At 42.4% G+C, this 26,793-nt stretch overlaps 1 protein-coding gene across 1 annotated transcript in view; it reads left to right on the top strand.

Annotated features, from left to right (window-relative positions):
* The window catches only part of SUMF1 (sulfatase modifying factor 1), a 65,430-nt gene that overhangs the window by 26,052 nt on the left and 12,585 nt on the right, over positions 1-26,793 (top strand). The window contains exons 4-7 of the mRNA XM_053378141.1: positions 3,123-3,205; positions 6,718-6,840; positions 8,123-8,237; positions 11,696-11,809. Of these exons, the coding sequence (XP_053234116.1) occupies positions 3,123-3,205; positions 6,718-6,840; positions 8,123-8,237; positions 11,696-11,809 (435 nt within the window). The remainder of the gene's footprint in view (positions 1-3,122; positions 3,206-6,717; positions 6,841-8,122; positions 8,238-11,695; positions 11,810-26,793) is intronic.

Below are 26,793 nucleotides of genomic sequence, written 5' to 3' on the forward strand. Positions count from 1 at the left end.
TCTTGAGAAAGAGCCAGGCTTGGTGGTCTGATTCTCACTTGGGGTATGAGAGATCTTCAGGGCAGGTGTGGTTCTCCAGAGTCTGCATATCAAAAGTGGGTGTAGCCAAAGTGTAATTATGGGAGTGGCAAAAGCTGCAGTTCTGAATGCTGTCTTCCAAAGGTTTCCAATTACAGTGGTACCTCGGGTTATATATGCTTCAGGTTACATACGCTTCAGGTTACAGACTCCGCTAACCCAGAAATAGTGCTTCAGGTTAAGAACTTTGCTTCAGGATGAGAACAGAAATTGTGCTTTGATGGCGCGGCGGCAGCAGGAGGCCTCATTAGCTAAAGTGGTGCTTCAGGTTAAGAACAGTTTCAGGTTAAGTACAGACCCCCGGAATGAATTAAGTACTTAACCTGAGGTACCACTGTATTTTAAATAATGTCTTTATCATTCCTTCATTATTAAATATTTCTATCATGTATTCATTATTAAACAGAGGTCCCCCCCCCCCATTTTTTAAAATGACAAATTTTGAATGGGGTTTGGGAGTGTCACAAAAATTTTTTTGGGGTCATAGAATCCCAGTAGGGGCCTGCAGAAGCAGTAAGTTTTCTAAAAAATTAAAAACATAATGGCACGTGGTGGGGGACTTGAAGGCCACAAAACCTGGTTTGGCTTCACAGTATCACATGTATCAGCCTTTCTCAATCCCCAGATGTTGGACTACAACTTCCATCATCCCTAGCTAGCAGGACCAGAGTCAGGGATGATGGGAGTTGTAGTCCAGCATCTGGAGGCCCAAGGTTGAGAAAGGCTTTTATATTATTATTATTATTATTATTATTATTATTATTATTATTATTATTAGACATTGAGGGGACCAGGCACAAAGTTTGGGGGTTGGGGGGACAGATATAGCCTGTGAGACGTGCGTTAACTACCCCTGCTTTAGAGCCATTGTTAGTCAGCACTAGACTACACAGCCCAATGCTCTTAAGTTTATATAAGGCCAGGGTGGGAAACCTGGGGCCCTTCAGATGTTCTCAGATTCCAACTCCCATCAGCCCTTTCTAGAATAGCCAGTGCTCATGGATGTTAGGAGCTGGAGTCTGACAACACCTGAAGGGCCACAGCTTCCCACCCCTGCCTTAAATGACATCATTCCTGACCCTACAAGACATCATCATATAAACCTACAGGGCCAAGATTTTTGTTATTGCTGCAGGAAAATAAAAAAAATCTATCTGCTTATTAACCAGATTGCAATTGTTATTTTGTGACTGAATGATTAGGGCAAATACAGAAAGGGCAACACCCAAAACTACTCAAAAAGTACCAAAGGCAGAAAGTGTTTAGGTGCGGAATACATTATCTTTGGAGCAGAGGATTGCGTCTGTTGATCTATAGAGCCCTTCTACAGAAAGTCAAACACAGTGAAGTCCATGTTTTTCTCTCTAGTCAATACTCCCTACATCTGTGTTTCTGCCCCAACCCTTTCCGACGTATTGCTGCTTCTGTTGTAGAACACATTTCCTTTGATCCGAAGCATGAGAATGCAAGGTATTAGGAAAGCAATTAATCCCCTTAGTTGCAAGAGAAGGATTGTGGTATTAAATGATCTGGGGCTCTTATATCTCTTACCTCATTAGTACAAAGGCTAATTAGATTTATAACAATTAGAAGCTTTACAGCATTCTGAGGATTTTTGGGGAAGGATGTAAGATTTAGGCAGCTCACTCTTATTTTGAACAGAGCAGCTTGAAGCATACTTAGAGGATGCCGGAAAATAATTGACTTAATAGGCACTTGGAAGTTTTCATTCTGAGGTTGCGACATTGTTTCGGCCGAGGCACTGTCCTGTGAATTGTGAACGTACCTCACATTGGAACTTGGCTTACCTGCAATGGGTGACTGTCATTTTCTCTTTACAGTGGTACCTCAGGTTATATATGCTTCAGGTTACATACACTTCAGGTTACGGACTCCGCTAACCCAGAAATAGTGCTTCAGGTTAAGAACTTTGCTTCAGGATGAGAACAGAAATCGTGCTCCGGCGGCGCGGCGGCAGCAGCAGCAGGAGGCCTCATTAGCTAAAGTGGTGCTTCAGGTTAAGAAGAGTTTCAGGTTAAGATCGGACCTCCGGAACGAATTAAATACTTAACCTGAGGTACCACTGTATTGCAGTGCAGAGTATGAATTGGATCTCATCACAGCATCCCCACATGTAAAAAAGCATGGATAGCCAATGTGGAATTTTCTAGGTGTTGTTAGAAAACAACTCCCATCACCCCCTGCCATTTGTGCACCTGCACTTTTCAAATTTTATTTAAGGAAAAGCAAGATCTTGAGTAGCATAGGTTGAGTAGCAACAAGAAGCCCAGCAGCCAGGGAGTTAACATGCTCCCTCCCCCTGTTTCTGCTTTCTTCTCAGTTTTAGAAACATAATACGGGCAAAAGCAATAGAGATTAAAGCTCTAATCCTTGTTGATGACTGAAAAACCTGAAGCTTTTACAATGGTGGAATACCTAAAACTTTAAACTGGGACGTTGTTGTGATGTTTACACACAAGTTGGGGGCGGGGAAGGTTAGTAAGAAATCCCTAGGCAGGGCTTTATGGATATTCTGAGCCCTTGAAACTGGAATTAGGTTGGATGACGTATACTCAGCCATGTTCTTGGGACTGCTGCTGGAAGCGTTCCAAATGGGAGAAAACGTTCGTGGTGTAGCATGTCAGACAGAGGAAGGCGGAAAAGAAACCCAAAGGTGATCAACGGAATAGGATAATGGAACATAGGAAGCTGTTTTATGCGAGGCCACGCAATAGTCTAACATCAAAGTACGGTTTTATGATCCTGGCTTGTTCCAAAGCTAGTAACCATAGTTTCCTTGTTTGGACGAAACAGGAAACTATGGTTAATTAGAGACTTCCTGGACAAATCACAGCTTCCACAAAGTAATTGTGCTTACTCGAAAGTTGCTTCATGTACACTTATCTGAAACGGACCATTAACTGCCACTAAGTTAGAAATGTGCACCAGTCATTTCCTACCCCTCTTTTTACTGCCAATGATAACTTCCTTATTGAATGACCTCTGATAGGCTGCCAACACTTTCTTTGCCTGTTTTGTTTTAGGTGGCCGTTGCTCCTTGGTGGCTGCCTGTTAAAGGAGCTAACTGGAAGCACCCTGAGGGTCCTGATTCTAATATCTCAAAGAGGTGAGCCTCAGATAGGTATTGGGTTTCAGCTGTGGTATTTAAGGCTGCTTCTCACTGGATATTTTGAATTAAGGATTACATTTCAGCAATTATGAAAGCCACATTATTTCTAATGCAGCTTTTTAAAGAGAGGTAGAGGGCTTTGCTCTGTCCTTTAAAAGGAAGAGCAGCAGTTTTTGAAAGCCATTTGTACCCATAATTGATGTAGGGTGCATATACTTTGCTCATCGACATCTGTGCCCAGATACTGAACACTTAGTGAGAAAGGGCCCTTAAGTACATCATCTTCCTGTGAGTAATGTGATCCCTAGGGTATTTGGTTTCCTGCTATTTGACCTATCAATTTCCTTTCAGGTTTCCATGTTTTTCTTCCATTTTCCTCCCGTGAACATTGGTAGAAGCGTTTCTTTGCTTAAAAAAAACAAATAATAATAATAAACATAAACAAAACATTTCATTGTATGTTATTAAGACCTTCTTTGAAAAATGGCACCATGGTGCCATAGCTAGTGAACAGCATTAACCTATTGATACGCATTGCTTTATAGATGCACAAGGCAAGGAATTATGAGTACTATAGGATCTGTGAACCTATTTTCTGTTTATAGCCTTCTCATGTTCTTTACAGAGTATTTGAGGAGGGCATGCAGGGTTTCTTTTCATTTCCCCCCAATAAAGCTACCATGTTGTACCAGGGAGCACTGTAATATGGTGAAGTATTCTGGTGTGCTATGAAAACAGCAGACCATGGGCTTTCCAGACCTTCTGGACCACAATTCCCATCAGCCCTGGTGTGATGGTTGGGGCTGATGAGATTTGTAGCCAAAAACATCTGGAGAATGCCAAACTGGGAAAGGCTGCAAAAAATACCGTATTTTTTGCTCTATAAGACTCACTTTTCCCCTCCTAAAAAGTAAGGGGAAATGTGTGTGCGTCCTATGGAGCGAATGCAGGCTGTGCAGCTATCCCAGAAGCCAGAACAGCAAGAGGGATTGCTGCTTTCACTGCGCAGTGATCCCTCTTGCTGTTCTGGCTTCTGAGATTCAGAATAATTTTTTTCTTGTTTTCCTCCTCCAAAAACTAGGTGCGTCCTGTGGTCTGGTGCGTCTTATAGAGCGAAAATACGGTACTTAAAAATGCATACGACTTCAGATAAAAACAGGACATTTAAAAGCAAACCCTAAGAGAAACTTTTATATTCTGATTTTATTCTGTGAACCGCCCTGAGACCTGCTGGTATAGGGCGGTATATAAATTCATTCAATCAATAAAATAAAATAAAAAGGCCACTCCTAATCCCCAGCACCAAGAACACATATTTGAGATTTTTTTGGGCTGTTTGTAGAATATGTTAAAAGTTGTGTCACAGCTGTTTGGGTTCTTCATATTTGCTACTTTGAATGGTCTGCTTTTGCTCTATTATCTGAAGTTGTATGTATTTTTATATTAGTTTTTGCTTGTCAATTTTAATGTGAGCTGTTAATTTGCCTCACAGGTACATTTTCTGTTAGACTATTTTATTAGGTTAAATCAAGTATGTAACGAATCTCATTTATATTGTCAACATACAAAAAGCCAAGGGAGCTGGAAGTGGCTTCTGCAAGGCAGGAGAAGAGGGATGGAAGAGCAGAAAATGACCTAAAAGGCCTCAAACATTCATGGAAAGCTTTGTTCTACTTCATTTATTATCAAAATTTATGCCTTCCCTCCTCCCTGCACCCCTTTCCATTATTATTATGTGTAACCACAATGTGCACCCTTTCTTTTTCTTACCTTAATCGCTTTGCGGAATGCTACAACAAATGAAGTGGCCTTGAGTCTGTCATTAGCATGCATTAATCAGATTCTCCCCCTCAGGGCTGGCAAAACTTGGCGTATTCTTCAAATCCTTTAAGACAAGAACCACATCACTGTAATATCATCTGATGCTTGCTCCTCAGGACAATTCCGTCACTTGCTCTCCGATGGGACGGAATGAGAATGAACTGACATCAAAAATAGTTACACCAGTTGCCAGGAGATAATTAATTAAAAAAAAAAGAGGTCAAAATTAGTGCTAAATAACAGTTCTAGAAAGCTGCTCCCTTTCTTCCTACTGCATTCTGGAAGTTTGTCATCCTGACCTAGGACAGGTCAAAGGCATGCTATTCCAGAATAGTATTCTATAATAAGAAGGCAGTGTAAGACACTTTCTTATTATAGAGCAGCATTCTATGATACTTTCCTTTGTAGGTTTTATAAAAACCTGAAAAAAGAAGAAGCCAAATACAGATGAATAAAATGGGTTGCTGAATTTGTGACGTGTAGAGAGTGTTGTTTGCTAAGGGAGATTCAGACAAACTGTTTCGGCAAGACCATTATCTTATTGGGACTACAGGAGTGAAAACTCACAACATGTAGTCCGCATGTGAGGGAGGTGTGTGTGTGTGTGCGTTGGAGAAGGGGGGAGAATCAGAGGGGAGAGATGAGTGAGCATTGCTAAATGCACTTTGGTTACTGTTGGCTGGTCCTGTGGCATGCGCACACGTCATTGCTCTCTGTGAATCAAGTTAGCGGTGCAACTCTCTGGCTTGGATTGGACGTAATGTTCCTGCTTTTCTTCTTGAAGAAAACAAAATGTATTAAGCTAGAAGTGGGTGTCAGAATGCCACACATACTCCCTCTGCCCCCTCTGTGGTTTAATGTCTGTTTACTAAACCAGGATCTCAAACCGCAATTTGACCATTGTTAAACAGGACTAAACAGGACATTATTAAACCACAAATCTCCATTTCGGACATCATGTAGAGCTGCAGATCAACCAGATTTGGGCCAACGTGAGAGCACAAATGAAGGAAGTCAGATGAGGGATGACAGGGGGAGTGTGCACTTCTATTTCCTGGCTTAATTAACTATGGTTTTATTAAGCTAGGTATATTCAACCCAAAATACATTTTTCAATATCCCATTCTTTTTTCCTTTTTTTTTAGCAACTTTGGATAATGATGAGCATTCAACAAAGATTGCTTAGAACTCATCAGAGTATTGTTTGCCATATCGTTTTAGACATTCTGTTGTGCACACAAAATGAAAGTGGTTCCCAAAGGTCTGAATAACACTTCAAAAAAGTGCCACATATTGATCTTTAGGTACCTGATCTCCTTTGTATTTGAGTGACTCCACTTTGCTCATATATACGCAAAAATCAGTTTTGTTACTTCCCTTGCCATTTCCACCTTCCACGCTTTTCTGAGCCATTGCTTCACTTTCTTTTTTCCTCCAGTCATCTTTGTATGTTCGTCTTGTGTTCTGTCGTTCTACCCACTTGAGCCTAATAAGGGGAAATACTAACAATAGGCAGGTTGCATTTGTTTAATATGCTTCGGTGGGCTTGTACATTTTTGTGTCAAGCAGTTCCATGGTTTGGTGTGACGTTCTTAGTGTTTCACCATGTAGGACCTGTGCTGAGGTTAGTTAGCCCCTCTGATGCCCTTGACCACACCATTTTGTTTTTTGTTTTATTTGTCTTTCAGGATGGATCATCCAGTTCTTCATGTTTCTTGGAATGACGCTGTGGCATTTTGCAGTTGGGCAGGAAAACGACTACCAACGGAGGCTGAATGGGAATATAGCTGTCGAGGGGGCCTTGAGAATAGGTTCTTTACTTTTGATCCTTTCCTTTTTGCAAGTGGAAGCAAAAACAACAAAGAAAGCCCTTTCCTATACAGTAGTACCTCGGGTTACATACGCTTCAGGTTACAGACTCAAAAATATTACCTCAGGTTAAGAACTTTGCTTCAGGATGAGAACAGAAATCATGCAGCAGCGGCAGCAGGAGGCCCCATTAGCTAAAGTGGTGCTTCAGGTTAAGAACAGTTTCAGGTTAAGAACGGACCTCCAGAACGAATTAAGTATGTAACCAGAGATACCATTGTATATGCTTCCTTAAGTTGATCCTATATATTCCCCTCGGTCTTTAAGTCTTGCTAGTCTCACCTTCCAAATAGACAACATGCAGCCCCCTAATAACTTAAATTGTTTAAGTTTAAATATGAGTCCTACAAATCTTGTAACTAACAAAGACTCCCCCTACCCATCACCTTGTGATAAGGGACTTTTGATTATTCTAGCTGCTGGAAAACCTGGATGGGGAGAAGTAGTTGCCATACTAGAAATGGCCTATTCTATTTGATGGTAAACAGCTACATGCAGAAGCATCATCATAATAGAATTTTAATAAATACACATGGGGATCTGTGAAAAGGGGGGAGGAAAGGAATTGGATTGGATTGTCATTCAAGGCCCAGTCCCTTCCCATATTCCTTTAAACTGTGAAGGGACTTCCTCATACATGCTTTAACATTTCCTAATGCCAGGGAGTGGTTAAATTCTGCCGTTTATGTTGCACGGTGGAAATTGTGACCCACAAGGCATGATGTATAAATCTCCAAATTTAATCCCATTAATGCTTCTGTTTCTTAAAGCCACTTTGTGTTTAAATCAGAAGGATAATACAGTGTCCCCTTTTTGTAAACAAGAGCGCAGCCTTAATCTCCTGTTCGTATGACTTACATTCTGCTTTGTATATCCTGTTCATCTGGACCCCCAGGATGTCAACTATGTGAGAGTTCCAGATTCCTAGTTCTTGTTCCTTTTCAGAGATACGTTTTGGGCAATAGGATCAACAGTGTTGCTTTTTGATATGTTAAAATGTTGACCTGCAAAAACTGTCACATAGGTAGAAAATGTTGGGTACATGTTTTTGACCTACTTCTTATGGATTAAAAACACTTATCTCTGTGCGTCACTGGGAGCTATAAAACTATCATTGAAATTCATAGCCACTCTTTTCTCTCATTTTTGAACCTTCTCTCATCTCCAAGCCAGAAGCAGCCTACTGTTGCCCTGAATAACACTTGCCTGTGCTTTTTCCAACAGACTTTTCCCCTGGGGAAACAAGCTTCACCCAAGTGGTCGGCACTATGCTAATATCTGGCAGGGAGAATTCCCTACAAGCAACACTGGGGAAGATGGATACCAGGGAACTGCACCCGTAAGTGTGGTGGATGAAATAAACTGGAAGCATCAGTGCAAAGGTGTATAAACTTGGGAGATCATGGGAAACATAAATCAATTTCAGGCAAAGGCACAGAGTGCAATTTGGCCCTTTTCTCTCTTTTGCTGCTGAAAAGCTGAGGAACAAATTCTTTCCCATGACATCTATCCCACCTGAAAATGGGGAAAAGTCACTTTGTAGTGACTTTTCCATTTAAAAAATGGCCACATAACCACACTAATCCTTAGTGTGAATGCGGGAAGAGACAAAACCGGAACAAGATGAGAAGCAGGAAGTTGGTAGTCCCTTCCCTTCCCTTCCTTTTTGTGTAGAAAAGGCATGTATTCAAGATGTAGGCCACTTGGCTCTATGAACTGATGACTGAAGCCTCATTCCTATTACATTGCAAATGAAGTTACTAACCGGTTTGTTGATGAGAAACATCCGGCTGTCTGCTTGCCCTATGCAGGGTGTCATTTTTCTTGCTACAAATCATTCCCTGGTCACAAATGTCAGGATCAGCAAGTAGACAATTGACAACTTAACAATTGTTCTTGTAAATGCAATGAGAACAAGTTGTTTCAATCCATGATGGTGATTTATGCCCATTGTCGCTTAGTAAGAAAAAATGTCAAGGATTTTGTAATTCGATTGTTTTGCTCTTACATTGCCAAACCCACGCCTAGACATCAGTCCACACCTGAATGGTGTCCTTGTTCATGACCCTGCATATTTCCTTTCTGCTTTTCTGCTGCTAACCTTCTGCCAAGGCCCAATCTGGAAATGTTGGTTTTTAGATACGCAGTTGGCAGGAAAGCAGGTAGACAGCCTGGAACTGGTGCAGTGATTGGACCAAGATTGGCTCTCATGCTTTCATTTGATGGCAGTGAGGCTGGCTCAGGATCCAGCAGATCCCAGGCTGGTTCAGTCCACGTTTAGGTCTTTCCTCTCACTGCGATATCTGGTTTTCAGTATCACAATATAGCACCAGCTAAACATCACAATATACTGATATATCAAGGTATCTGAAATAAGATGAAACTTTGTAGAGGCGAACATGGTAATGTCCTGGGAACTCCTCCTAAGTTACAGGTCTAAATCACCACACACAGATGAAATCATCACCTTCATTAGCAGGCAAGCCAAAATGCATCCAAACAGGATTTTGGTTTGGGGCTTGGACCAAATATATATTCAGGTCCAGGACAATCCAGAATACAGTGGTGAGTCATAGTGAATACAAATAATCTGGGAAAATATTGAACAACAGCAAAAATCTAAATTTGATGGATATAATTATATGAAAATTAACTCAACGATCGTATGCTTCAACTAAACCATTAAAGATTTATGGATAATATATTAATGTTCTTTGCAGTTTCAGGGGCAAATTTAAAATTTACAGAAGTAGTAGATTTAGTAAAAATATTACTTTAACATGAATATGATTTTCTACTAATTTAAGAGTAATTTCAGTGATTTACTAGCGTCTCCTTCCCCACTCAGAGGGTGAACTGCAGTTCTATGCATGAGTAAGCCCCACTCAGCTCAACTAAACTTACTTCTACTTTCCTGGGAGTAAGCCTCATTGAATTCAGTAGAGCTTGCTTCTGAGCAGACACACATTTACTTGCACTGCTTAAAGATAAACACCCACCCTCCCCATCATTCTCACCTCACAACAACCTTCCAATCTCCCATTTCAGCATAAGGCAGCAACTGTTAAATCTTGCCTCCTCCATTCCCCCCACCCACAGAGCCCCCCCCCAAAGCCCCATCCCACCAATCTCTCTCTTTTTATCAAAGGAAAGGAGGAAGGGCAAGCAAGCAATGAGATAATATTTTTGTTAACTTCCTTTTTTATATGAGGGAAGCTATTTAAGGCGAACCAACAATGTCTTACACAGCAGCTTGGTTTTTTGTTCTTACTTTTACACGGGGGAAAGCGGCTCCATCAAAGCCTCTGATGGTAGTAAAAGGCTTCAGGGAGGGCAGAGAAAGGCTTCTCTCTCACTCTCGCACACATAGACAGAAGGGGAGAAGGGAATATACAGAGCCTTAAATAACAGGGCAACTTGGTTTCTTGTCCTTTTACACAGGAGTGGTGGGAAGGGGCAGGAAAGGCATCAGGGAGGGGAGACGCTTAGCACATGCACTCACACACAAACACAGGCAGAAGGGGAGACGGGAGTAAAGAAAAAGAGTTAAGTAACAGGGCAAGAAGGGACGCGGGTGGCGCTGTGGGTTAAACCACAGAGCCTAGGATTTGCCGATCAGAAGGTCGGCGGTTCGAATCCCCACGATGGGGTGAGCTCCCGTCGCTCGGTCCCTGCTCCTGCCAACCTAGCAGTTCGAAAGCACATCAAAGTGCAAGTAGATAAATAGGTACCGCTCTGGCGGGAAGGTAAATGGCATTTCCGTACGCTGCTCTGGTTCACCAGAAGCGGGTTAGTCATACTGGCCACATGACCTGGAAGCTGTACACCGGCTCCCTTGGCCAATAAAGCGAGATGAGCTCCGCAACCCCAGAGTTGGACACGACTGGACCTAATGGTCAGGGGTCCCTTTACCTTTAACAGGGCAATGTTTTTGGTTTTTACTCTGAAGAAAGCAACCCCAGTTTCTTCTTTCACGGGGGTAAGGAAGAGGCAAAGGCTCAGACCAGCGTCTTTGTAAACCATACCTACAGACCTGTCACGCAGGCTACTAGCCTGCTGCACCAGGGCTTGCTGCAAAATCGAAAGAAGTATATTGTGAGGGTGGATAAGTTCTGCTGCTGGCTGGCTGCTGCTTTCCCAGCTCCTTTCATAATCATCACGTGCTTTTGCAGAGGCAGCGGAGTTGAGCTGGGGCTCATTGCAGAATAGAAAAGTGACGGCTGCCATGCCTGCTCTTGTGAGTCGCTCGCTGCAGGAGGCAGAGGAAGCACTAAGAAGCACTGGCCGGCTGCACAGTTTTTCTCAAAATTGCACTGTTTGCCAGATAACATTTTATGAAACCGTTATCGTGCTGTGGACTGCATAACCGATTCTGAACGATATATTGAAAAATTGCCCAGGTCTAGAGGAGAGCTTGCCCACACATTTGGCAAGTAGAAGAGAGAGTTCTGCACCAGCAGAGTGCCACTGGTGCCACTGGGCAGGCAGCAACCGATAAGATGCCAGTAAAGCCCAGTAGGGCTAGCTGGAGGGACAGCTTTCCCCAGTCACCCCACCTTGCCTAGCGGATGGTGGGTTTGGATAGCTCTGCCCATTAATGACCAGTGCCATATATACAGAAAGGTGAAATGGCCAGTGAGGTATGAGGTCTTCAAACAGGGACCAGATTTACTTATCTTCTGGATCAGGGGAGAAATAAAATGAAAGGTGGAAAATAAAAACAACAATATTGTATTGGCTTGTGTACCTCTCAGTTCTCCAATACCCTTTGTTCTTTTTCTTTTCTTTTCTTGGCAGGTAACATCATTCCCTCCTAATGGTTATGGCTTGTACAACATTGTGGGAAATGCCTGGGAGTGGACCTCGGATTGGTGGGGTGTTAGGCATTCTGCAGATGAAACATACAATCCGGTGAGCATTTTGTTACTGATAAGCATATCAGAAGGCACTCATCTGTTGCTTTGCTCCTTTTCTGATTATATCTCTGCATGTGACAGTGCAGGTCCTGCTCCGGTGTAAAGCCTTGTAAAACAGTGCTGGATTGTAAACAGACACGTGCCATGTAACAGTTCCATGTCTGTAACTAAAGGTGGAATGGAAAATTCCCAACAGGTTGCACCTAATACAATGGCTGTGTCTACACTAGGAGCCCCAGGATCTTTTCCACAGCCACCCACTCCATATGTAATTTGCTTTGGGACCCAACTCAAGGTGCTAGAATTGACCTTTAAAGTCTTTTATTAATTTACATTCGTAGCCCTGAGGTTGTGGAATGGTTTACCAAAAGGAGGCTCACTTCCCTCTTATTTTTTAGAAACCTGCTGCAGTCAAATAACAATCATACATGTGCCTTCTTTTTAAAGATTGTGCACACACAAACACCCCTTTATCACTTGTCTGTCTGCTTTTATGTTTGAATTGACACAAAACAGCTCTGTTGAATTGTCCTATCTTTGCAGCCTCAGGTTTGAGTGTCTCTAGGTGATTTCTTTTCAGTGAGACAGATTGTTAGCCTAATACTCTGATTGACAATCTCAGCCAGCATGGCCAATGGTCATAGGTGATGGGTGGGAGGTGCCGTTTCTAAGGCAGTGGTGGGGAATCTGTGGTCCTCAAAAGGTTGTTTGAGAACCACAGGTTCCCCATCACTGCCTTAGAAAACGAGTCAGCACCCATCAGTTAAAGACCAGTGGTACCACAGATAGTGAGAAAAGGACCAGGGAAACAAGCATTCAGATCCTTGCCCACCTGCATGCTGGACTGGATGACCTTGGCATACATTTCATTGTCTCTGTCTCTCTCTCTCTGCCTAATCTACCTTCTATGGTGGTTTTGAGGACAAAGGGCACTTTTTGTATGCTTAGTTATAAGCAGCTTCACAAACCTTGGATGGGAAATGTGGTATAAATACCAGCCTGCTGTCTGTACTCCTGCATGAAATCTCTGACGGAATTAAAATTTGACAGATGACTATCTAGGGTGTAAAGCTTTCAGCAGTGAAGGTGTTGGAAAAACTGTTCCGAGTGTAGCACATCCTTGTCATGTTTCACCTCTAGAGATTATGGTGCGTTAAAAAGTCAGCAGGCTCAAATATAGCTGCATGGAAGGTCACTCAGGGACTCCTGTACACCTGGAGTGGGCAGCCTTTCTCAACCCGAGGGCCACATTCTTTGCTGGGCAAGTTTCCCAGGGGTACATGCCAATGGTGGGTAGGAAGGGCAAACCAGGAGGGCAGGGAAGTGTCTACACAAACCCACATCTGTATTGAGCAAAAGTAGCCAAGGTGTTGCTGTCCAAATATTGTTGGACTACAACTATGGACTACAGCTGTGCTGGCTGTGGCCGATAGGAGTTGGAGTCCAACAAAATCCAGGGGGTACCACCTTGGCAGCCCCCGATGTAGAGAGTCTCCCATTCTTCCTTTGTACTGTTTTGTTTGATATGCAGACATTGGTTTGAAATATATATGCAGGCTCATATTATTCAACATGGCTGTTGCATTAGACGGCTGTCTTTGTTGTTGATACACCCGTGTCCTATTAATGCTATGGAATTATCTGAAAGAAGCACCATTTTTGAATACTTTTGAAGATCCTCATCACCTCAACTTGGGTTTGTGGCTGCTTTACCTCCCTGCAGCTCTGAGCTGCATTGTTTGCCTGAGCCCAGTGTTGGGGGTGGAACACCAGCGGAGCAGTAGCTAGGAAAGCAGGTGGCCTCCAAACGTGGATTCCCATCAGCCCCCCTCCAGCATGGCCAGTGGTCAAGGATGATAGGAGTTGTAGTCTGCCAACATTTGAAGGGCACCCCACCTTGGCTAGTTCTGCAGTAAAGAGTGGGTGTGGCAGCTGTCTGGGTTTATTTCCTTCCTGCAAAGGTGTTACACTGCAGAGACGTCTTTCAAAGTGAATGATGGTCCAGTCTGGAAACAAAGCAGAGAACAAACATCTGTAGAAGCGTCCAAGGGGAAAAGAATGTTAAAACAGCTGTATAGAACACATCCCTTATTCCTGATGTGTTTCAGAGTCAACTCTCTTTTCTCCCCCAGGGTTAAGGTTTTAACAAGTTCACTCATGAAAACAGTCTGAATCCCCACAGACAGGAGCCTTATATGCTTGTTTGATTTTGAGGCAGTTAGAATCTGCTTATCTCTGAAAATATATCTGAAGTTGCCAGCCTGTTTCATTTATCTGCTTAAGAGCGGTTTTGAAGAAATTTGCAGATTCTAGACACGTTGACTTAACCAAACGTAAAAAAATGAAAACTTTGGGCTGTGTGAGATGGACTAGCTGATTTTCCAGTTATCTCTCATGAGTGAATTTTTCATTTGTCAAGAGCTGCTCTGGAAACACCTTGGGGATGGAGGGCGGCATCCCTCCTCACCCTTCCTGTCATGGGGGGGTCTGTCTGTCCTTGGGGTTTTTGTTTCCTCTGAGGGTGAGTTTTAAAAACTCTACATTGCCCTCATGCCCTGCGCATAGTCTTCCCAAGAGCCATCTGGTTGGCCTCTGTGGGAAACAGGATGCAAACTAGATAGGCTTTATCTAGCTGAGCTGGTGCTCAAAATGGCTTTTTTCTTGCAATGGAACAGGAGCCTGTCGTGCCATGTTCCTCTGCAACGTGTGAAGATTCTGCAGATCTGCTAACTTGGAACAGGAACTTTTAATTAGCCACTGAATCGGAAAGCGCAAGCAAAGCTTGATGCTCAGACCTACAAAATACTATTGCCGTAAAGTAGTAAACACAAATTCTCCGGGTGGCCTAAATAATCAAGAATTCTTCATTACTCTAATTAAGATTTCCATCAGGCCGCTTCTTTGTTTTTGTAAGGCTTTCTGTTTTCATGCTGGGGTCAAGGCATCAGAGCTTGAGGAATGGAAGAAGTTGGGCTCTTGAGCACCATCCTGAACAGTAGCTTTTCCTGTCTTTTTTCTCTTTTCATTTTGGTGCAAGGCTGCTGCGGCACAGACCGGGAGCACACAGCTGTGTAAATACAGGCATATCTTTCCAAATTTAATGCACATCTCCCACTTTCAAAGACTTTCTTCTTTTTATTTTTCTTCCTAACATCCCCATTGCGATTCCTTCTGCTTCCCACCACCACCCCATGCTGGTTTTCTCCTCATGACACTAGGCCAGTAGGCAGCCCTGGAGTATGGTATTAGAGCAAGGCCTAGGATTAGGGCCTTTGGCTAGAGCAACATCTCTCTCACTTTCTGCTGTGGAGGAGATTTGCATCCTTATTTTTATTTTTTTTTGTCCAAGTTATCAGTTTAGGACAGGTTGAAGGAGCCAATTATGTTTAGCCTTGAAGAGATTACTATTAATGAGAGATAAGATAGTTGTTGTCAAATACTGAGCTGTGACCTAGATGATGCAGCAAATTATGTTTTCTGCTGCTCTAGAGGGTAGGACCCTGAATAAATGAGTTCACATGATGAGAAAGGATAACTTTTGACTAAACATTTGGAACAACTCTTAATGGCACAAGCTGCTTGGCAATGACCCAGACTGCCTCAGAAGGTGGTGCAATCTTCTTTGTTTCAGTTAGTTTTTCAAGTAGAGGCTGAATGGCCACCTATGAGAGATTCCATAGTCTCCTCCTCTTCCTCCTCCTCCTCCTCTTCTTCTTCTTCAGCAATCACTCATAGCCGAGTAAGATTGTCTTCCATAAACATGGTTTTAACAATAAGTCCGTAAGTGACTGCAGAGGCCAATTCTGTTTTTTTTTATAAGATATTTATTAAGATTTTTTAAAGTATTACAATAAAAATGAAAAAAATAACAAAAATACAAAATAAAAATAGTTAAAAACACACAGATTTTCCATTGCTTATTTTCCTTTAGCTTGTTTCCCGGACCTCCTCATACCTCCCTTTTTTGTATTCCACTTCAAATTGTTGGTTCAGCAAATCCTTACCATTAGATTTTTACCTATTTATAACCCTTTTTTCATATTCTCTTAAAGCATTACAGCTGGAAACCACTTAATTTCTATCCAACATCATTCTAACTTTCATTAATTTTACAATATTTCTGTAGATAGTCTTTGAATTTCTTCCAATCTTCTTCCACCGACTCTTCTCCCTGGTCTCGGATTCTGCCAGTCATTTCTGCCAATCCCATATAGTCCATCACCTTCGTCTGCCATTCTTCCAAAGTGGGTAGATCTTGTGTCTTCCAATACTTTGCAATGAGTATTCTTGCTGCTGTTGTAGCGTACATAAAAAAAGTTCTGTCGTTCTTTGGCACCAATTGGCCGACAATGCCGAGAAGAAAGGCCTCTGGTTTCTTCAGGAAGGTATATTTAAATACCTTTTTCATTTCATTATAGATCATTTCCCAGACAGCCTTAATCCTTGGGCACGTCCACCAAAGGTGAAAGAATGTACCTTCAGTTTCTTTACATTTCCAACATTTATTATCGGGCAAATGATAGATTTTTGCAAGCTTGACTGGGGTCATGTACCACCTGTATATCATCTTCATAATATTCTCTTTTAAGGCATTGCATGCCGTAAACTTCATACCTGTGGTCCATAACTGTTCCCAGTCAGCAAACATAATGTTATGTCCAACATCTTGTGCCCATTTAATCATAGCAGATATCACCGTTTCATCCTGAGTATTCCATTTCAACAGCAAGTTATACATCTTTGACAAAATCTTAGTTTTGGGTTCTAACAGTTCTGTTTCTAATTTTGATTTTTCCACCTGGAAACCAATTTTCTTGTCCAAATTATATGCCTCCATTATCTGATAATAATGAAGCCAATCTCGCACTTTGTTTTTTAGTTTCTCAAAACTCTGCAGTTTCAGTCTATCCCCCTCTTGTTCCAAAATTTCCCAATATTTCGGCCATTTGGCCTCCATATTGAGCATTTTCTGGGCTTTTGCTTCCATTAGTGACAGCCACCTTGGGGTTTTATTTTCCAATAAGTCCTTATATCTTATCCAAACATTAAACAATGCTTTCCTGACGATATGGTTTTTAAATACTTTATGCGCTTTGACCTTGTCATACCACAGATATGCATGCCATCCAAATATATTGGTAAAACCTCCTAAGACCAAAATGTCTGTGTTTTCAGAAAATAAGGTGATATTATAAGCTGTAATGCTTTAAGTTAAGGATTTGCTGAACAAATAATCTGAAATGGAATACAAGAAGGGGAGGTATGAGGAGGTCAGAGAAATTTGTTATGGAAAAGTATGTTTTATGAACTATATGTTGTTTTTTTAATCTCTTTGTTTTTTGTTTGTATAAAAAATTGGAAACTTTAATAAATATCTTTTTTAAAAAAATTAAAATGTCTGTGTTTTCCAGAAGCAGCCATTCTTTCAATCAGCAAAAGGCTGCTGATTCATAGTAAAGTTTAAAGTCTGGCAGGGCAAATCCACCCCTTTCCTTTGCATCAGTTAATATCTTAAATTTTATTCTGGGCTTCTTGCCCTGCCAGACAAATCTAGAAATATCTCTCTGCCACTTCTTGAAACAGTCCATCTTGTCCACAATTTGCAATGTTTGAAACAAAAACAGCATTCTAGGCAATACATTCATTTTTATCACAGCAATACGACCCAACAGTGAAAGCTTCAAGTTCGACCAAATTTCTAGGTCTTTTTTCACTTCCGTCCAACATTTTTCATAATTATCTTTAAATAAGTTCCCATTTTTGGGAAAAATGCAGAGGCCAATTCTGGACCCACACGTCCTTCCACAGTGGGGACATTGGTTCCCAGGTGGGAGTTGATCACGGTGTGGATTTGCCAAGTGTGCCTTCCTCTTAGCATATTTCTCATTTGTGTTCTGAGTTTGAGTGTCTTCAAAGTCCATGACAACTTCCTTGGCAGGGGGTGGACTAGACCAGTGGTTCCAAATGCCAACAGAACTTTCAGATTTTCAGCTTTGATTCCCCTTCTCCAGGTTTTCTGAACACTCTCTCTTTCTCTCCCTCTCTTTCCCCATCCCTTGCCAATGAGACGCAGCTCTTTCTTTAGAAGGGAGCCATGATACTAACTCTGAAGGGCTGCCTCCACTGTAGTAACTTTAGCTCTCATTGGGATCATACAGTTGCAGAACCTCACAGGGGTTGCATCTGTCACTTTACCAGGGAGGAGGAAGAGGGAGAAGGGGATGGACGGACGGACAGATGTATGTGGATGCCTGTGCAAGGAAAACCCATTCACTTCTCTTTCCTGCTCCTCATACCCACTGATACAGAAGCAGTGAGAGCCACTCTACTTGACACACACACAGGCTGAATGGCCACCTATGAGAGATTCCATAGTCTCCTCCTCCTCCTCCTCCTCTTCTTCTTCGGCAATCACTCATAGCCGAGTAAGATTGTCTTCCATAAACACGGTTTTAACAATGAGTCTGTAAGTGACTGTGGAGGCCAATTCTGGCCCATTCTCCTTTTCAAACGATGGGTCAGCCGTTCCCCCCAGGCAGTTGGGGCACCCTTGCCCAACTCTGAGCCACCCATTTTCCTCCTGAGGGGAAGGACAACAGGAAACACAGCTGGCAGTCTCAATGGGATAGCCTTTATCTCTTCCCCTTGAGGGGAAAATGAGCTGAGAAGTGCTAGTTGTAAAGCTTTGCAGACCCCCTGGGATAGCTCCAAGGACCCTAGGTTATTTCTTTAGGAATTTAGTATTTTGACATGGCATTGTTTCAGTATCTGGTGTTTCCTGATCATGCTTGCTAACAGAGTTGTGAATGAAACAGCATGGCTTCTTTGAATTATCAGTAGCAAACCAAGCCATTTTCCCTGATAGTTCCAGTGGAACGAGGGCTGGTTAACAGTACCGTTGTATGTGAGAAAAAGGAAGGACTTGAACGACTGTCTCCTCCTGTTTTGTCAACTATAACTTATCAGCTTGCAGAGAAGCAGCCAAGCATGAATGTGATAAATGAACCGTGCTTCTTAATCTAGAGATGGCTTTTAATTCCAGCCCTTTTCAGCTCTTGGAAATGCATGGTTGCTGGGCAGAACTGTACGCAGTTCAGCACCGAAAGGCTAAATTAGCTTTGTGGCGCCACAGCGAGTTAGAGCTCTCCATTTTTACACGTGGACAGTTACAGATTGGTGTTTTGAAATGCATTTTGGATTGTTTCATAAGTGTTAGCAGATGGGGGGCAGTTTAAATGTTTAAAGAAGCACTTGTAAAACAAGCTTTTATGGGTGCTGTAATGAGACTTGCTTTCCCTTGAATCTGTCTTTGCATATTCCACCTCAACCAGTTTCCAGGCTTAGTAGGGACCTCTCCTGGTCCATGGAGGGAAGCAGGCTTCCAGGTTGAGTACAGTGGTACCTTGGATTAAGAACTTAATTCGTTCTGGAAGTCCGTTTTTAACCTGAAACTGCTCTTGACCTGAGGTACCACTTTAGCTAATGGGGCCTCCCGCTGCCACTGCGCCACCGCTGCACAATTTCTGTTCTCATCCTGAAGCAAAGTTCTTAACCCGAGGTACTATTTCTGGGTTAGTGGAGTCTGTAACCTGAAGCGTATGTAACCTGAAGCGTGTGTAACCCGAGGTACCATTGTACCACCTTCTGGCTCGAAGACTTTCCCCTCAGTTTTCCTTCTTGAGTCTAGGCCTCAGGGATGGACCTGGGTTCTGAATGGAAGGGATACAATGCCCACAGAAACCAGGGCTGTGTGTACGCCATACATTTAAAGCGCATTTTCAGCACACACCTTTCCTCCAAAGAATCCTGGGAACTGTAGTTTATGCCTCACAGAGCTAAAATTCCCAGCCTCCTTAATAGACGAAGTTCTCAGATTCTTTGAGAGAGTTTTAATTGTGCTTTAAATACATGGTGTGCTCACAGACAAGATGCACTGTGACCAGCAAAGACGCCGAGCAGATGCAGGGCTGTAGTCTGCCAACAAGGGCCACAGCCTGCCTAATTTTTGTAGAAAACATACTTATTGGGCTTCTTACCCACCCACCCACCCTGGCTTTGTTTCCCCTAGACCAGGCTTCAACTTGATACCTCCCCTCCCCCCAATCTATTTTGGGCTCCAACTCTCAGCAGTGCTGCTTAGACTCTCTGTGTGGAATTATCTTTAGAAAACTCTTTCTGTGGCTCTGTACTGCTTCCATTTTGTCTCTAGGCTCACTGTTGGGTGCTCCTAGGGTTCAGCCAGGGGTAGCTGATGTTGTACCCTCAAGATGTTGTTGGGCTCCAGATTCCACCAGGCCCAGGCCATCTGGCCAATGGTCAGGGATGATCGGAGTTGCAGTCCAACAATTTCTGAAGAGCACCCTGTTGAGAGCCAGTGTGGTGTAGTGGTTAAGAGTGGTAGATGCGTAATCTGGGGAACCGGGTTTGCGTCTCTGCTCCTCCACATGCAGCTGCTGGGTGACCTTGGGCCAGTCACACTTCTCTGAAGACTCTCAGCCTCATTCACCTCACAGAGTGTTTGTTGTGGGGGAGGAAGGGAAAGGAGAATGTTTTTTTTTTAAATATTTTTTATTAAACAGTTTTTATAACCACACAAATATAACATAAAAACAACAAATACATAAACAAACAAAAACAAAAACAAAACAAAAAACAAGTACCATTTCATGTCTTAATTTCTTATGCCTTTCTTCCCCGACTTCCTCATGCCTCCCTTTTCTGTATTCCAGATTCTAATCAATTACTCAGCAAATCTTCCCTTATTTTACTTTAAATTTAAGCTAATCTTCCTTATTCTCCTTGTCTTAACCATTACTAATAGTAACCATTTACTTTCCAGTCCAACATCATTCTAACTTTCATTAATTTTGTAATATTTCTTTAGATAGTCCTTGAACTTTTTCCATTCTTCTTCCGCTGCTTCTCTTCCCTGGTTTCGGATTCTGCTCGTCATTTCTGCCAAGCCCATGTAGTCAATCACCTTCATCTGCCATTCTTCCAGTGTGGGTAGATCTTGTGTCTTCCAGTACTTTGCAATAAGTATTCTAGCTGCTGTTGTAGCATACATAAAGAAAGTTATATCCGTCTTTAACACCCCTTGGCCGACAATACCCAAGAGAAAGGCCTCTGGTTTCTTAGGGAAGGTATATTTAAGTACCTTTTTAAGTTCATTATATATCATTTCCCAGAATGCCTTAATCTTCGGGCACGTCCACCAAAGGTGAAAAAATGTGCCTTCCTTTTCTTTACATTTCCAACATTTATTATCAGGCAAATGGTAAATCTTTGCAAGCTTGACTGGGGTTATGTACCACCTATAGATCATTTTCATAATATTTTCTCTTAAGGCATTACATGCCGTGAATTTCATCCCGGTGGTCCACAACTTTTCCCAATCAGCAAACAAAATATTATGACCAATGTCCTGAGCCCATTTAATCATAGTTGATTTAACCGTTTCATCTTGTGTATTCCATTTCAGCAGCAAATTGTACATTTTTGACAAATTTTTAGTACTGGATTCTAACAATTCAGTCTCCAATTTTGATTTTTCCACCTGGAAGCCAATTTTACTGTAGGGAAAGGAGAATGTTAGCCACTTTGAGACTCCTTCGGGTAGTGATAAAGCGGGATATCAAATCCAAACTCTTCTTCTTCTTCTTGACTAACTCTAGGCCAGACAGATAAAGCTGCACTCCCCTGCCTCAAGATTCTACATGGGAAAAGCAGAAGAAACCTCCCCAGTCCTGTAGGATCCCAGTGGTGAATTGGCTACTATCCATAGTGGCTGTGCAGTCCCTCCACTGACAGAGGCAGTGTTCCTATGAATGCCAGTCGCTGGGAGCCACAAGTGGGTAGAGGGCTGTTGCACTCAGGTCCTGCTTGCAAGCATCCTTGGGGATTCTGGTTAGCCATTGTGAGAAAAGGATGCTGGACTAGATGGACCATTGGCCTGAGCCAGCCAGCTCCTCTTATGTTCTTAATGGGATCCCTCCCTCAAAGCAAGCCAACCAGAGTGCCAGGCATCTGTCCACCCAGCCACCCTTTGAATTGTGGGTAGAGTTATTCCCAAGAGGGGGAATAATTCCCGTATAGCCTTGCTATATATTCTGGGGAGCTTTCCCTCTTGGATGATGTATGCTTATTGGCACCTGAGTCTTGAATCAGTTTCTGGGTTACCAGAAGGAGGAATAAAATTCTATCAATAAAATATAAAATAAAATTCTACCTTTCTTTTGTCTCTTCCTACAATAGCCAACATCTGTCTATCCCTAAATCTGCAATAGATGACCTAATTGATTTGCCTGCCTTGGTTACTGCATCCCTCTTTCCCTGGCCTTCCTTGTTCTCATCTCTGCTGCCACAATTAGCCATCATTCATTGGTTTCCTTCACTCGGTGCACTTCCACACAGCAATTTTGTTTTGGGCTAGGCGTAGCACATGCATGCAAGTTTTGTGCAACATCCACGAAGCACTGTCCTCATCAACGTGCCATTTCACATCATTCCCCATTTAGTCCAGGTTTACCATTTCCATAAAAAAAAGATTTTGGATTTGATATCCCGCTTTATCGCTACCCGAAGGAGTCTCAAAGTGGCTAACATTCTCCTTTCCCTTCCTCCCCCACAACAAACACTCTGTGAGGTGAGTGGGGCCAAGAGACTTCAGAGAAGTGTGACTAGCCCAAGGTCACCCAGCAGGTGCATGTGGAGGAGCAGGGAATCAAACCCAGTTCACCAGACTGAGTCTACCGCTCTTAACCACTACACCACACTGGCTCTCCAGTGAAGAAAATCTGAATTGAAAATAAAGCGAAACTACACCCCCCCTAAATTGGACAGGGGAGTGGGATGACATTTTCAGTCTCCTCCTCCTCCTTCTTTTTCTTTAATAAATTATACCTCACTTTTCACCAAAAATAAAATAACCCAGTCCAGAGTAAATAGCCTGTGGAATTTTTCAATCCAGCTTTCCTTTCTGGGATAAATTCTTTGTGTTTACTCAACAAAACTCTTCCTTCATTTTCCTTACCCACCCAACCTTTTGTTTCTTATCTTTTTACTCTTTCTTCATCCAAGAATCTTTCTAACTCTTAAAAGTGTTTCAACTCAACTTAGGTATCTATTTTCAGCTCTTCCTTTAGAGCGCACCTTATCTCCCCACCCCCAATTTAGTCTCTCCATAGTTCTTTTCTCCCAGGATTATTGCAGAGCCGTACTGCGTGTGTTAACTTCTGTCCCTCCAGTGTTGGTCTCCCTCCTCTGAGCTAAATTGTAAGCCACTTTCAGGCAGGGGAACTATTTTTAAGTCTGTGCTTGTACAGCGGCAAGCTGGCACTTAATAATTGGAAGTAATTAATAACAGTGCATGCATAATGACATATAATCAGAAGGTCTTCTGGAGGTGTCAAATAGGGCCCTTAGTTTATCTCTTTCAAATCAGCCAGGCTGATTTTCAGGCTTTCGTTATGACTGAAGGCAAACAAGCAGCAAGATGCAAGCACAAGTAAATATTAGCTTTTCATGACCTTAACCTGCATATAAACTTAGGTGGGAACTTGACTCAGTGCTTGTTGTAACAATAATATACTACCCATATGGCACGCTGGGGCCTCTATATAGGACCAGTCCAGTGGTGGGGGTTCCTGCTGGATCTGTTGGATCACATTGCAGTTCTGAAGCAGTCCTGCTTCCGAGTCTTCACTGATTTCTAGTTTTGGTGGAAATTTTAGTAAATATTGTAAAAAAAAAAATCCGCATAAAAGAATAACAAAGGAAAAAAATCTCTCTTTTTTAAAAAGGAAAGGCCAATTCAGTTCAAGGATTGTTTATCTAAACGACTCTGTCAGGGTTCCTTGCAATTTATATTTCAGAAACAGCTTGTTTACTCAGGTTCCTTTTAACCACAGGCAGATCATCCTGATATGAATGACTGATATATGAAGCCCATCTGTCGCCGCAATTTAAATAAAAACCAGCAGAAAAACAAATACATTCTGTATTCAGGCCACTACTTTTGTGACCTTGCAGATAACCTAACTGCATGTGTTGTAACTGGACTACATGTCCCATCACTCTTGACTGCTGGCCATGCTGACTGGGGCTGATGGGGGTTGTAGTCGAACAACGTCTGAAGAGTACCACGTTGGCTACCCCTCTGGGTGAACTATGGTATAATGGATAGCAAGTGAAAGGAACAGTCAGGGTGACAGGAGATCCAGCAATACAGCTACATAGACAAGCCTGCCCTTAATAGGCTTGCAACATGCCATCTTCATAGCTCATGCTTTGGCTTGTTTAAAGCAAGCTCCGGCAAGTTTTTAAGCCACGATTTATGGTCCCATTTCTAACGATTTATGGTCCCATTTCTAACGACGAGCCAGATTTTGTGGAAATGGAAATGAAACTTTGCTGCAGTCATTCTCCTGGCCGTGCAGGAAGAGGAGAGAGAAAGCGTGAGAATGAGAGGCTAGCAGCAGCTCCTCCCATTAAACCATGATGCAGTATTACATGCAAATGTCGCCAAAGACACTAGAGGACCTGCAAGTGTTATCTGGGAGAAATGGCAGTCTTTGGAAAGGGAGAGGTGTTTTTTTAAAAAATAAAAATAAAACAATAACTTTGTTTTTTAAAAAATAAATCGTTTGTGGTTATTACACTCCTAAATTTAGGCAAACTTTTAAAGGCTTAGCTTAATCCTAGATTTTTCCAGAATGTGTTTTAAGATTCTGCATGGTATTTCTACACATGTATGATTGACGGTATTTTTATTTTTAAAAGGTAAGCCATTCCAGAACCAGCCCTTAACTGTTCTTTTTAGAGTCAGGGTATGTGTGAAGAGAGAAAGCTACAGAAGCATATTTGCGGCTAAATAAATAGAGGCCAACAAGCAGAGGGAGTGGATCTGTTAGGATGGGATATTTTCTACTTACTAGTGAATTCGCTCTACTGTAATAAATACTGTTTGTACTTGAAAGGGGATTCCATTAAGGGGATAATGTTGTGTAATGCAATAGGCAGCCTGAAGAAGGTGCAGCTCAAGTGGCTCAGTAATGCGTAGCTATGTACTAATCCTATTTTGCAATAGGCAGTTTTCACTTTAATTTTTGCTTTGCTGCCAAAACTCTCTTCTCTTGCATTCTCTTCATATAATTAATAGCTTTCGAGGGGGCACTTAATCCAAACAACTCCCTGCTCATTGTATCTGTGCTTTAGTAGCAGAAGTTATCCTTTTATAATCCTGAGCGCACACCATGTTTGTGAGAGATTGAGCCCTTTGTGGAATCAGAGACTGCAAAGCTTTTCATATCAGTTGCTCTTCTTCCACCAGCAAAAGACTGACTACCCTAAGATTGGGTCACATTCAGTGTTGCTGTTGATAGACATGCTTTCTGGATTTTCAGTCACACTTTTTGTTGATGGCACAATGTTTCTACAGGGAACCCTGTTTCAGGCAGTGGTCAGGTCCTTTTCCACATTTTGTACACAGTTTGAGAGGTTCTTTAAGGCAATAGAACTCCCAGAAATTATATTAGTGGAGTTAAAAGGCACAGACCCTGAGAACTAGAAGTACCTCTAGAAAGATTTTTGCCTGGCTCATATATCTCAGCAGATTGTGATTGAAACCAGTAGGATGAACCTGAAACCTTTGGTGACATTAAGAGTTGTAGCCAAATGTTAGTCGGAGTAGACACATTGGAATTAAAGGACATGGCTACCTTAGGTCCATTAATTTCATTGGGTCTACTCTGAGTACAGTGGTACCTCGGGTTACATATGCTTCAGGTTACAGATGCTTCAGGTTACAGACTCCGCTAACCCAGAAATAGTACCTTGGGTTAAGAACTTTGCTTCAGGTTGAGAACAGAAATCGTGCTCCGGCAGCGCGGCAGCAGAAGGATGCCCCATTAGCTAAAGTGGTGCTTCAGGTTAAGAACAGTTTCAGATTAAGAACAGACCTCCAGAACGAATTAAGTACTTAACCCGAGGTACCACTGTATGTTGGATACAATCCTAAACTAACTCTTTTGTAGGGAACAATGAGACTATCTCCCAACCCTCCGCATATCCAGCGAAACAAACAAACAAACAAACAAACAAACAAACAAACAAACTGCCTTCTGAGTGCGTACAGGGGAGAAAAAGATTGGGATGTAGTAGCAGGCAGAGAATTACACAATTTGCTCTGGTTTCTGCTTACAGTGCCAGACGAAAACAAAGGAGACCCAGGTTTGAATTCTCAGTCAGCCATCAAGCTTTCTGAGTGACTTTGGGCCAGTCACAAGGAAGGAAAGATGGGATCCAAATGTCCACTGACAGAGGCATTATGCTTCTGAATACCAGTTCCTGGAAACCACAGAAGTGGGGAATGTTGTACTCAGGTCCTGCTTGTGGACTTCCTGTAGGCATCTGATTGGCCCCTGTGAGAACAGGATGCTGGGCTAGATAGGCTACTGGTCTGATCTTATATAAAACACACATCTTTGTATTAATTCTTGTATATAGAGCATTTGACTGAAGGTAGGCTTGAAAGTGTGTGGGCAGTACCCTTTGAAGCAAGAATGGTGTCGTGCTCCTGGCATTCTGCAGGCGATTCAGAGTGGGAAGATTGAATTGTCCTCAAGGCCAGCCCCAGGTGTGCATACCAAACCAGGAGCACCTATTCAAGGTGAAACCATTGTCCCAGTATCTCTCTGTCCCCTCCTCTGACTCTTAGGACTCCAGCTCAGTCATGGTGGAACTGCAGCATGAATCATGCTCATTCCCCGCAGTTCTGAAATCAAGGACTTCACGGATGCAGTGATTCAGCAGCATCAACAAACAAAAACAGAAGCAAGACAAGCATTGATGTTCTTTCTGACTCCAGACTTTATTTTACTTTTTGTTAAGTTTTTTTTTAATACAAAAACCTAACTTGATGCTCCAGCTACTTGCATGTAGCTAAAGGACCTGTATGGAGTTCCCAAATAATACTAGAAA

Source organism: Podarcis raffonei, chromosome 2 (assembly GCF_027172205.1).
Source record: "Podarcis raffonei isolate rPodRaf1 chromosome 2, rPodRaf1.pri, whole genome shotgun sequence".
In the NCBI taxonomy this organism is placed as follows: Eukaryota; Metazoa; Chordata; class Lepidosauria; order Squamata; family Lacertidae; genus Podarcis; species Podarcis raffonei.